The sequence below is a fragment of the Siniperca chuatsi genome, linkage group LG20 (genome assembly GCF_020085105.1).
Source record: "Siniperca chuatsi isolate FFG_IHB_CAS linkage group LG20, ASM2008510v1, whole genome shotgun sequence".
In the NCBI taxonomy this organism is placed as follows: domain Eukaryota; kingdom Metazoa; phylum Chordata; class Actinopteri; order Centrarchiformes; family Sinipercidae; genus Siniperca; species Siniperca chuatsi.
Window position 1 is genome coordinate 7,881,619 of NC_058061.1, and position 13,724 is coordinate 7,895,342.

Consider the following 13,724-nt stretch of genomic DNA (forward strand, 5'->3'; position numbering starts at 1 on the left):
ACATGTCTGAGACATCCTTTGAGGTTGTTTTTTTCTGCACCTTGTGGTCTTGAAAAGGTATAATTCAATACATATTATTATTGTCCTTCCTACCAGGATTATTATCATCACCATAAACTGGGTTAACTAGAAAACTGGAGGTGTCAGAGAAGCTCTCTTCCGCTACTCTTTGCATTTGAGCCTATCAGCAATTTGGGACAATTCAAGCCCCTCCCCCGCTGCACCATGGGTGGTGTGATGTCACACAGGTTGTCCTGGCAACTCATGAGGTTTATCTATGCCTTCACCTCCTCTCTCATAATAGGCCCCCTTCACAACATGTGTGTGTGCGCTGTTTGAGCCCTTGTCTTTTCCTTGCCATAGGTGAGAGATCAACCCCTCCACGTGATCATGACTCACCATCTCTGTGCTTAACATGAACACACACACACACACACGCACACACACACACACACACAGTTCTGGTCACGGACAGACAAGCTGACAGATCAGATAGACGAATAGAGGGTGGATGGGAGAGGGAAGCAGGGGAAAATAAAGAAGGATAAAAGCAGATATGCAGAGAGGAAAAATGAGAGAGAGATGGAGAAACCAAGAGCCATCTGTGTGTTGCCATGGCCACGAGCAGAGGTGTGTGTGAGTGTGTGGTTGTCACGGCAACGGGCAGCCACTCACCTTGAGGTCTCTGTGCACAATATCATGCTGGTGGATATGATTGACACTCTCCAAGATCTGACTAATGCAATGACTACGGAGAGAGAAAAGAGGAGAGAGATGTGTCAGTCAATGCCTTTACATCACATATACTCCAAATGATGTGTCAGTGTGTTTTCTTCAAGTCTGGTGGATTATGATCTGGTTAGGAAGACAAACCTGACGTCATTCTTGTTCACTATACGATCAATGAAACTAGAACTGTTGTACATTTTAAAGTGATGTTAAAAGATTGGGTTGACCAAACGCTGTCTATATTGTCGAGGGATCAAAATATGAACTTCAGACAATACATACTTGTTTATATACATACTAGTGCGAAAAAATAAACCTTATAAATGTAGGATGTAGAGCTGAAACAATTAGTCGATCAACAGAAAATTAACTGGCAACTAATGGTTTATTTGTTTCAACCAAACAACACTTAACAGCTTCTTAAGGATGTGAGGATTTGCTGATTTCTGTTTTACATCATTGTAAATTGAATTTCTTTGGGTTTTTGACTGCTGTTAGGACAAAAGAAGCATTATGAAGACGTCAGTGTGGCCTTTAGGAAATTATGATGGCCGTTTTTCACAGTTCTGATATTTTATAGACCCAACGATTAAACGAGAAAATCGATAACGAAAATAACCGTTTTTTCATGCCTAAAAGCACATAAAAACAGAAATCATTCTAAGCCAGTAAAAATTTAACTTAAGGCTAACTTGCATAACAAACATTTACCATACAATTACCATTATTTGTCAAAGACATAATCAAGGTACTGTTGTTTAAACAATCAATGCTAAGAAACTCGTGTGGGAGGCCTTACACCACGCAGTCAATAAATCACTACCCAGTCACTGGGTAATTCACAGACCTTGTTGCAAGCAGTGTCATGTAGGAAGTATTTTCTTTCTACCGATAGTTCTTACATGAAACTGCTCACAACAAGGTCTGTGGATTATCTTGAATAACCAGGTCATGATTTCTGGAAAGAGACGTTGCTGTTGAGTTTTTCAAATGTATTTTTTTGGCACTTTAAGCACCACAAGCCGAGTGCCATATAGTTCCATTATATTCAAAAAAAGGCAGACATCTATATGGCTGATAGTGTAAAATGCCCAATACAATTTCACAGAAGCCAAGGTGACGTCTTCCAATTGCTTGTTTTGTCTGATCGACAGCCCAAACCCCAAGGATATTCGATTTACAATAATATGACACAGAAAACAGCCATTTTTTTCAGCCTTTTTGCCTGATAAATGACTATATGATGATAAATTGGTGGTGATTCATTTACTGTTAATCGTTTCAGTACTACTTCGATGTAGAGGGAGGATAGAGAGTGACACATGTGGCCAAAGAGAGAAGAGAGACAAGTATATTGATGCACTTGTTGACAGGGGAGGTGCATTTACTGACAAGAATACAAGCAAAGCAATTAGATCCACCACTGTGTGCCTGTGTGTTCACACTCATAAAATGAGAGTGAGTATTCATATATTTAATGTGATTACGCTGTATGTTTGCAGCAGAGTGTGTGTACATATGTTTAGATCAGCTTCATATGAGGCACTTACCTGGCATCAGCCTCACTGTAGTACTCCCTGGCTACAATGTCTTCAAACAGCTCTCCTCCTGTCACCCTGGGAGGGAAAAACAGAAGAAAAGGAGGAGTAAAGGGAGAACGAAAGACAGAGAGATACAGGGAGGCAAGAGAGAGAAGTTATACACAAACAAACCGCAGTCACATGCATGGATAAAATGTCACCGTTTGTGTACAGAACATACTCACAGGTCAAAGACTAGGTAATGAAAGCCTTCCTCTGAAATGCTGTCATGGAGTCTCACTGCAAGAGAGAGGGTTGGCAGTGATGCAGAGATATAAAGACAGGAGTCAGGTAAAAGAACAATAATAAAATAAAGAATTGCTGTAGTGTTTTCACTGTTAAACCACCCTAAGAGAAAACGCAAAAACAAAAATGGAGAAGCTCGCTGTGACGTATTAAGTTTTTTCTCACCACAGCGATATGACAAAGTATCCAGTGGTTAGGCAATTAACTGGAATTTAATTACACCCCACACACTATGATGACAGTCAGGAATGCATTTTCTTGGGGTCAACTTACTGGTGGTTTGAAATGTATCTTTATAATGAACATACGGCAAATTTCTATACGGCTGGGATACCTGCACTGCGTTGAACAACTGTGATTGTAGCTCGTTTTCTGGCACATGAGTGATATTTCATACAAGAGGAAAGGTGTTTCAGAAGTGTTGTGCTGCAGGTTAAAAATGTAGTAACAGCCTGTCACATGCACAACTTCATCACAATCAGTTTATTATGACTGTTTCATCTTTTACCATTTTCCCCTGAAATATTTCAAACGTATCCGCTGACAAAAAAAGTGCAGTCCGACACTTAACATAGGGGTATTTATTTTGATTAATTTTAGGGGCATTTTTGCCTTTATCTCTACACTGTGAACTATCAAATAAACAAGTAGAGAGGGAGATAGAGACATAACATGCAATAAAGGTTTCTGGCTAGAAATCTAATCAGGGCATGTGGTTATATGGTATGTGCCTTAATCATTAGGCTACCCCTATATAGGGGTATTTTGCCCTAACCAATCAGTAGTTATTGACGTATCTATCACGTTGACGTTATTTTCAGTGGACATGGAAACTGATGTAACAGTTGCTGAAATTAATGTTTGTCAAGTTTATCAAAGAAAAAAGCAGATTTATGAATTGTTATTTTTGTACATCCACTTACAGCAGCCTGTATAGCTACGTTTTTGTGGCAGTTTTTCTGTCACTGTTTTTCTGGCTCTGGCACAGAAAGATGACGTCCTCATTCTTAATTCCATGTACAAAGCTCTGATTGGCTACCAGGAAAATAGACCTAGGAGAATAACTGAAAAAATTAACTGCAGATGTGGGCTGCGATTCAGAGGTCTGGGACCAGGCTAGGAAATGTCATGTTTACAAAAAAAAATAAGCTTTTTACCAGTAAGGTTTCCCGATTACTGACAGAGATAAGTAAGCGCCTGGTCCAGAATAGAAAAAATAAAGTGGTGATTACAGTAATGAGCTCATATTACCATGATACTGCGGTTATGCGGTAACCATCCCAGCCCCACTGTCAACATAACAAAACAGCAGCAGCATGACAAAGCAGGATCCAGTCAGCAGAAGCCAGGCGTTAGAGGACGGGCCTGAGATACAGCTTAGGTTTAGTGTCGGGGAGCCACAGTTATCGTTATGTAAAATGAATATCAGTTGTATAATAAGATGAAGTAGGATGGCCCTGCAGCAAGAAACAAGAGCGACTGCTCTTTCCTCCTCCTCCCATCTTCTCGCTCTCCCTCCATCTGTCTCCTACTCCTCCTGCTTTCGTCTCTCCATCTGTCTCTTTTTTTGTGCCCTCTTTTGTCCAAAGTTTGAATGCAGCCGATGCCAAAATATGTCAAAAAGAGGAGGGACAAGAGAGAGAGAAAAATCTATACAGAGAGAGGAGGAGAGCAGGAAAAGTAGGCAAGGGGCGAATGAGTGCCTGAGGGGCCGACAGAAAACTAGGACAGAGAAATAAGGAGTGCATTGCGAAAGGTGTCATTGATTTTGTCATATTCCCCCTTTCTGCCCTTTAACATCCGTCTCCTCTAGACATCTCTATTAGAGCAGGACAATGCATTTAATTTTCTTATCATCACTGCAATACAAATTTTCATAATTAACACACTGTTACGGGGCTGTGATATCAGAACGGTCAAGAGTAATAAAGTCAGAAAGTCAAGAACGCAGAGGACGTTTTTCACAAACATGTCTGACATAGAAAACGTCTGTCTCATCTTAGCAGGCAGAGCAGAGATCGGCTGTCACATTGTCAGAAAGAGGAAGATAAAATCTGTAAACCCAGTCAGAATAAGAGGTGACAGAAGGCTGCGTTTTAAGGCAATACTGGTGATGCCATCTACATATCTTTTTGTTTCTGTTGTCATGACAACGGCACAACTGATTTGAACAGGACTCAAAATTCTAACCACGGTTAGCAGCCCTGAGCTGTTAGCATCTTGATACCAATGTAAAGTAGTAATGTTGAAGACTGGCTAAAACACAGTGATGCCAGCCATCACATCTGCTGTACAACAGACTCAGAGCCATTTCTTTGTGATCTCTAAACTAAAAAGATGTTTTAGTATGTTTATGTGCCTACTAATATACTGATTATGAATTACGCTTGTACCTATTGGCAATCAAATCAACTATCGATCGATTTGCATTTACAGGAGATGTTTCTAGTGGAGTGGCATGTCTTCACATGGTGATGATGATCCCTGTTAATCAGCACTAGTGACTCTGCTCCTTAATTTAGAGCAACCCATTTATGATCCCTTTTCCATTCAAGTGCGCTGTGCAACCTGACAAAACCCTGCATCTCCATATGCCTGCTCACCAAAGCTTTGCTCTGTGCACCAATGTCCATAATTGACACCAGTTGTGCTGTGAGATCGGCTATATTGACATTTAAAATTAGTGATCACAGAGCATCTTTTTTGAATCAATGACATGATAAATGGAAATAAAAAGTATACTCAATGTTGTCTTTTAAACCCACACCATGTTAATTAGCTCTGTAAATTTGAAATGCAACATTTTGGTCAGGTCAGTCTGTGGTTCTGGTTCAGATGATGTGACTTGTGACTGGTTTGTAATTAAGAACTCTGGTTTTCTTATCCAGCTATGAGTATGTTCATGTGAAAGAGGCAGAGTTAACAGAGTCGATAACCAGCTTTGTGATACCAGAGAGCCAGACTTAGTTGAACTTACTTCATGATACAGGCCTCTGGTTACTTATATCCCAGTTTACTTGATTATATTATTCAGGTTTCTGAACACTTCTTGACATCCTTGTGAGTCAATGTAATTTCTGTATTGACAGAGTGATCTTCAAACTTAGATGATTCCCCTTTTGTTTTATAGTTCAAATCATCATACAGTTTATTTTTTTGGATTTAAGCATGTTGTTGAGTTATAGAAGCACCTGCACAGCAATTATCTACTAAAATAATATCAGAAACCTTGATTTCTTTAAGAATAAATCAGTCAGCTAGTATATGTGGGTTTCTCAATGCCAGGACAAAGGTTCATCCTGGTTTATGTAAACAATCAGAATGTGCAAGTATACAACAATTTTAATTCAAGGTCCACTTAACTAGCCTTTTCCCTTTTGAGTTAAGATTATTTTATCAAACTACTGTTTCCAAGGTCAAGGAAGAACTTTCAGGCTCAACACATTTTGATTAACAATATTTGGGAAACTCTCTCTTACAGATACCCAATATCAGCATAGCATTAGCCTAAAATTGTATGCCAGCACCAGTATTAGAGCAATTCAGTGAAGAATCTTATGCTGTAAGCATGAGCAACAATACAGAACCACACGTTACACATTTGTCACGTGCACAGAAACTCACCGATGTTGGGGTGCTTCAAGAGACGGCAGATACGAGCCTCTCTCTCAAGCTTCTGATGGTCTGAGGAGAGAAAAGTCACAGTTTAGACAAGTCACAGAGCAGGAAAGTTTTTGTACATCATTACCGGGTCAAACAATTGTGTCCAGTAGTGGATTTAAACAGCGCAATAATATATATTAAGACAAGTTACTTCAGGTGAAGTTAGCATTTATGCTTTTCATTTTTGGTGCTTGACAAAATAAATGTTGTAAATGGCTACGAACACAACACATTCAGCAGTCTATAAGTGCTGTAGTGGGCAGACAAAATAACTGAAACACTAACAATAATTCCATATTCCTGCAGTATATTTATATTTTTATCTATTTTTTATATTTTGGCCATGTTGCATTTATTTGACGGTGACAGTACAGATGCAGACAGGAAAGGTGGGAGAGAGAGAGAGAGGGGTATGACATGTAACAAACGTCCCTGCCTGAATTGAATCAGGGACATTGTGGTTATATGGTATGGGTCTTAACCACTATCCCACCAGACGCCACATACGCACCAATTTGGCATCTATAGAGGCTATCAGACATGCCAATTCACTCACAGTAGTGTTCAAGTCAAGTGGCTGCATTTGCTTCTGAAAGGTGACAGTCACAAGGTGCATTTAAGCAGAGCTCCACTGATCACATGTATGGTTTTATGTAAGGTTATTAAACTGTTTGTGGAAATGAATAAGGCTGTGTGTAGCAATGGGTGTACAAGATTGAACATGCAAGCGTGTGTGTGTGTGTGTTACTGTGAAGACCAGTTATAGAACATTGGGGTGTTTGCACTTCTGGCTGGGACGGGATGCTAGCAAGAACACACACACACACACACACACACACACACACACACACCCTTCTTCTATCTTTGTGAGGACCATCATTGACATAATGCATTCCCTTGCCCCCTACCCTAACCTTACCCATCACAACTAAATGCCTAACCCTTACCTTCACTGTAACCATGACCTAATTCTACCATAACCCTTAAAACAGTCCTTTGAAGTTGTGAGGACCAGCCAAAATGTCCTCACTCTGTAGGTAAAAACGTGTTCCAGTCCTCACTATTTAGCAAGTACACACACAAGTTTGTTTCACTATCCCTGTGGGGGATAGTCATTGACATAATGCTTTCCCTAGCCCCTTACCCTAACCTTAACCATCAGAACTAAGTGCCTAACATTAACCCTTACCCTAACCTAATTGTAACCTGTACCCTAAAACTAAGTCTTAACCCTCAAAAAGCAGTCTCTACCCATGGGGACCTCAATTTTTGTCCTCACAGTGACACAAGTCCCCATGGGTTAGTGTGCATTTAGGTTAAAGTCCCCACTGGGATATAAAAACATGAAGAAAAAAAAACCACACACGTATGTCATGTCCATACAAACATTCTTGTTTGAGGATTTTACTAAATCCTGTAGCAGTATGTGTGTGTATGAAATGTCAGTGTGTGAATCACATGACACTGTTGAACTTCTCCATGTAGCAAAGGTTAGAGGTCAGTTGGGGTAACTGTAGTGAAGATCCAGTACGACTCAGTGTGTGGATGTGTGTGTTATCACTGTGGTGAAGCCAACTCAACCACACAGCTCTATAGCGATTACACCATACAGAGGCAGACTCATCATGATTTGCATTCATTTCCCCAGAGCAGCAACAGCCTCAGATAAAATTCACATGCTGTTACTGAGCAATCAACTATCACCTTACTCAACTGTTCTTCTATAAATGCAATACAGTGTGTACAGGCATAATATAAGAGCACATAATTATAAAAAGCAGCGTTCTGCAACCCTCTCTGCATCCTTCTACACCGTCTCTAACTGTCATGTCTACCCGTTCTTCCCCCGACTTTCTCTAACTTGTTACTAACTTGGACTAGTTTTAAAGCTGCAGTCAAGGTGTTCTGTTCTCTCTCTCCATCTTCTGTTTTCTAACACGATGCTACACTCTCCACATCTACCTTCCACTAACCTCCCCGTCGTCTCCCTGCAGGTATAGATTTCCCTCATCTGAGAGAAAGCAAGGGAGAGACCTGAGCCTCCTTCTAATTACACCAGTGATGCAGGAGGGAGAGACAGACAGAGAGAAGGAGGGAGGATTACATGAACGTCCATTTGCTAGAGGATCACAGCTCCCCTGCATGTGTGTGTTTGTGTATAGCCGTCTACCCTGGTGCAGTGTCACTGCAGCACTCACTAATTCATTCAATCTCCTTATTTGTTGGTGCAAGAGTGTGTGGTAGAAGAAGACAGGAAAGAGAGGGCTGGAGGGTAATTACTGGCACTTCCTGCTGCTCTCTAATTGGCCATCTGCTTTGCCATGGGGCGGGCCCACAGCCATCTTACATCAGTTGAGGAGGATGGAGAAGACCCGACACCCCCACACCCATCTCTCTAACACACATACAAAGCTGACAATCTAATTGATCCAGTTCAGTCTGTTTCAGGCAAGTTACATCCAAACTATTACAACTGACAAAATCAAACACCACTTTATTTATGACAAAGTAATTCAATATTGATAATGTGACAGTATTTTGGGGGTGAGTAAAGGTGTTTTCAGATATTTAACGAAGATGGCTTTGTAACATTTTATCCCCAACACGCAGCACCATAGTGGAATAGTCCCACCCACCTATCTGGCATTAAGATATGTTAACATAGAAAACAACTTGTCTAAGTTATATTGGTATTTATCAGCCTCTTCAACTGGAAAAAAGTGGAATCAGAACCATCATTTTCGCTGTGTGATGTAAATGCACAAACAACTGCCATTATGGTCACCATGGTAACCACTACAGACCAAAAACACTCCATCAGCTGTCCTCTAAAGTTACTTATTGATCAATGGCAGGAAGCACACTACTTGATAATCAGACTGAATTTTGTTTCCCTTAATTATTCAGTCTGACATCGCGTTAATGTTAGTCAATTTCTGTTAGCCATTTTCAACTGACACAGAAGCTGCGGTAGCTAGGAGCAGTTAATTAAACGTTTTTCAAGATGATTAAAGAAATATACTGAAAAAGTCCCTACCCCATGCTGATTAAGATTCATCAAATTCTGCTAGAACTCTGCCTCACAGCATATTTTAAAAAATCCAACAGAGGAGTGAGGGAGCAACGACCATAGGCGGTGAGGCCTAGTGGCTAAGTAGTGAGTGAGGCAGAGGGTCCGCGTCTGGTGGAGCTTTGACAGAAGCACATTTATGGGCATTTGAGAGAGCTACTGTGTGGGTATTTGTGTTGTAGCTGGGCTAGCATCTCTACTATGAGAGGCTCTCTAGTGTGCGTTTCTGTGGGGGAGTGCCAGAATGTAGCTGGAGCCCTGATGTTTGTCGTGGTTAATGTTACTGTTCGCCAGCCCTAAATATCTTGTTAAGCTCTGAATACAGCACAGTTATCGGTGGGCCCATGTGTTGTGTTTACTGTCTACTGCAGAGGAATAACTCTGGTTAATGTACAACGTTGTTTCTCCACCGGTATTTAAAAGGCTTACTAACGCTACCAGCAGCTACAGTATGTGTGAGAGGCACAAACTGGGGCTACGTTCAGCCAGTGTTCTGCTATTTATACTTGGCGTGGCAGCGGACACACGAAACAGGCCTCAGAGTCTTGCCTATTTAATCACGGTTAGGAAGGGGGGAGAGAATTCGGCTGAAACATACTTTGAAATCCAAGCAGACGCCTGCAAGCTAATTATGAGCAAAAAAAAGCAGTGTTTTGTTTGAAAAACAAAACAAAAAAACACCTGTATTAACATTACATGTTAACAAGAACCTATATGATTATGTATACAGTGCAAAAAAAGCATTTAGTGTGGCGTTCCTCTTTAAGAGTCGTTCAACTTACAACAGCCTGTACAGCTGTGTCAATCTCATCCCCACTTATCACCATTTATGTAGTCATGTTTCTGTCACCATGGATGTAGCTAGGTAGCTATGTACAAAGATGACGTCCCCATTCTTAATCCCGCCTACAAGCTCTGATTGGTCAACTGCTTCTCCAACTGGGGAAAATAGCCATCAGTGAGCACAACACTAGACCTATTCAAATCACTGAACAAATTGGAGATGTGGGTGGTGAATCAGAGGTCTGGAACCAGGCTACACTCAGGGGGGACTGCTGAATCCCAGCAGTCTGCCATTAATAATATTAAGAGACTTTGACTATAGGATGTGAGCAAAGAACCAGCTGGACTGAAATGTAAATTTGGGGCATTGTTCAGCAATAAATAATAGTAGTGAAGTAACACATCTGAAATAATTTTCTCTGGGACAATCATACAGCCCCAGGACACTAACTGTAGGACACTAAAAAAAACGTTGAGGAGTAAAGGTATTAGAGTAGTGCACTAAAGTGGATAGTCCATCTCTCACACACACACACACACACACACTGTGTTGCAGCAGACAATGCAGCAGCCAACCACTTTTCACAGTCTCTTCACTCTTCAACAACAAAATAAAACAGAGCATTCATTCTGCACAATGAAACTTGTATCACACCATTGCAACACTTTGTGCACTGCCATGTAAAACTTATATGTTTTATAGTATTTCTAATAGATTTCCCGCCCTCATTGAGTGATTTCAGTGTGTTATTCTCTGGGTCGTTTGATAATTTCACCAATTGAATTTATATCTAATTTAGCTTTTTCCCCTTCAATCTCATTATCTTATTTGAGTTCAATGGACTATGTTGTTTTTTGTGAAATTTTCGGGGCTATATCTTGTTCTTTGGGTCATTTTAATTAATTACACTCATTCCCATCTTCAAGTTCTTTGCCACCCCAAAAAAGCCCCTAACCCATTTATAAACTGAAACCACTACAGACAAGATAGCTTTAAAGACCCTTGATTCTCTGAAATTAATGTGTATTGTGTACCCTGCTGCCCACTCGCATCCACCCCCAACTGCCTGTAGGCTGGACTATCCCACAGCCAACTATCTACATTCATCCCTGACATCCATTCCTCCCTCACTTCCTTCCTCCTTTCGTTTCCTTCCTTCCTTTCCCTCCCTCCATGCCCCCCCACCCCCCACCCCCAGATTACTGCAGTGTTTACCAGAGCTTTTGAGAGACTTACCCACCAGGCCACGCGTGAGGTCACACTCGCTCCATCGGGCTAAAAAAACCCACCCAAATCCTACCAGGCAAGCTGCCTACTCACGCACTGGCTGTCTGTGTGTGCAGACGTTGTGTTTTGTGTGCAAGTAGGTGCATGTTGCGTCAGCCAGGCGGCCTACCGCAATTCATCTCTTAGCACAAAATCCTCTTGTTCCCTCCTTTGCTCACTCTATCGTGTCTCATTCTCTGTCTCATTTCAGCTTGCTTCCCTGGTGTGGCGTGTCACTGATCTCCCTGCAAGAGTCTTTATTGTTAAAAATCTCCTCCTCCTCCCCCTCCCCCTCCTCCTCCTCCTCCTCCTCCTCCTCCTCCTCCTCCTCTCCTGGCCAGCTTTCTTCTACCCTGACAAACACATACACAGGCCTACATTGTACTGCTAACCTCTGTGAAGAGCCAACAGTTTTCTGCTGAGCCCTTAATTTTCCTTGGTGGGACATTAATACCAGGAGCTGCCCTATGTGGACACTGATGGCAGGGATAGAACAATAACGGTATTACAACACACTCACAGATGCCTCACAATACAGACATGCCCTATTAGTGTTACTCCCTGCTCTCTCTTTCACACACACACAAAAATGCCATCAGACACAGACAACAACAGGGCAAACAGGGAGGCGCCTATGGAATCCGTGGGGTCTTAGTGGTTGATGAGACACATTTAACATAAGTGGATTAGCCTCAATACAAACCAATCCCCCTTTGCAGAAAGACAAGAGAAAGGCAATGAGCGAGAGAGGCTAGTAGAGAAAGAGAGAGACAGAGGTAATGAGAGAGAGTGCAGGAAAGGAGAACAAAGGAAGCAAGGTGTGTGTGAATGTTAGGAAGGAGTGCAGGCCTAATTTGTCAGATACAAAAAGGAGAAAGCAATTAAGTATCTCAGTCTGAAGCTAGGGGAGCTTCTGACACACTGCCATGAGCTCACGTCATCATTACAACATGGCATGCCACACCAGGCATGTGCACATGGGTGTGGATCTATGTAGAGACGCACAAGTAACGCAACTACTAAAAATCAGGAGTGGACTGTGGAGCTATGTGAATACACAAAGCAACAATTAACAACAGAAAATCTTTCATGTCCTGCCAGTTCTTATTGTTTTATTTCAGTCCCAACCATGAAGAGCTTCTTAGAAATCTGGATCAATTCATTGTACAGCGGTCGTCTAATGATACCACAGAGGAGCGATTGAGAGTTATTCAATGCAGTGTTTATAAAGAGGGTCATTAAACCATCAAGAGGTTGCTGATAAGAACTCCCAACAGACACAATGACTGAATAAAAGATTTCCTCTGCTATTGGAAAACTTGGGACTCCTGTTAATGTGCATACTTTCCAATAAGGCTGGGCGATATGATGATTTATACAGTGAGACAAGAGGCGTATGGCTACACAATACCGGGAGCAGTTATCCCTTCAATATCTCTGGTAAGCCATAGATAACAAATCAATGAGCTGAACTACTTTATGGCAATGTTGAATTTACAGGATTTTTGCTTTGCTATGATGAAGTACTATGATTTGTCAAGTATTTAGTTCACTGGATTAGCCACAAACAGTCATTTCCACTTGTTATTTGTAACTGTTTCTCAATAGAATTTCCAGAAACTTTACTGTATTGCTATTACAATATAAAAATTATATATACACACACCATACATTCCAATATACACCACAAACAAAGCAAACATGTACATATCAGAGTCTATATGAGTGTGTATGGTGTTACCATACCTCTTGCAGACAGCTTCTTAGTGTTGATGATTTTTGCAGCATATTCCTGTCCTGATGACTTCTTTACACACCTACGCACCACTGAAAAAGCTCCCCTAAGAAGAAAGACAAACAACCAAAAATCAGTTCCATTTCATATGCTCTCTCTCACATATACACAAAGTGTGACATTTGAAACTGCATCAACTTGTGTGGTAGTGGTTTGTTTTTTTGTGTATACTAACAACCTTGGTCTCTCTCTCTCACTCACACACACACACACACACACACACACAGTTTACAGTCATTACTGTCACAGCCTCAGTGTGCACAACCTGAAAAGGTGGGCAACAATCATGCAAACCTCCAGCACCAATACAACAAGCTTCTCAAGCATGAGTGTTGAGATCAGCTGAGGTCTCGGATTATAAATGAATGGCCCAGTACTTTTGCTAATCTTTGATAGGCACACAATACAATGCAACCTACAGCCCCAAAGGAAATTCTATTTGCAACAGCCAGCCCAGCACAAAGAATGGGCTGCATCTTACACAACAATGGGCAATATTTAATAAATTCACAAGGTAACAACGTTCAGTTATAAGCAGAGAAGGAAGTGCATAATGCACTATAAAACAACTCCCACTCTGAGGAGTTTTTT

The 13,724-nt window shown here is 41.2% G+C and overlaps 1 protein-coding gene across 21 annotated transcripts in view; it reads right to left on the reverse strand.

The window, feature by feature from the left end:
• LOC122867283 (calcium/calmodulin-dependent protein kinase type II subunit gamma-like) overlaps positions 1–13,724 on the reverse strand; it is a 36,982-nt gene that overhangs the window by 21,506 nt on the left and 1,752 nt on the right. For all 21 annotated transcript variants that reach the window (XM_044177886.1, XM_044177881.1, XM_044177890.1 and 18 more), the window contains exons 2-6: positions 13,085–13,179; positions 6,180–6,239; positions 2,495–2,549; positions 2,280–2,345; positions 676–748 (exon numbers count right to left, since the gene is read on the reverse strand). In XM_044177886.1, coding sequence (XP_044033821.1) covers positions 676–748; positions 2,280–2,345; positions 2,495–2,549; positions 6,180–6,239; positions 13,085–13,179 — 349 coding nt within the window. The remainder of the gene's footprint in view (positions 1–675; positions 749–2,279; positions 2,346–2,494; positions 2,550–6,179; positions 6,240–13,084; positions 13,180–13,724) is intronic.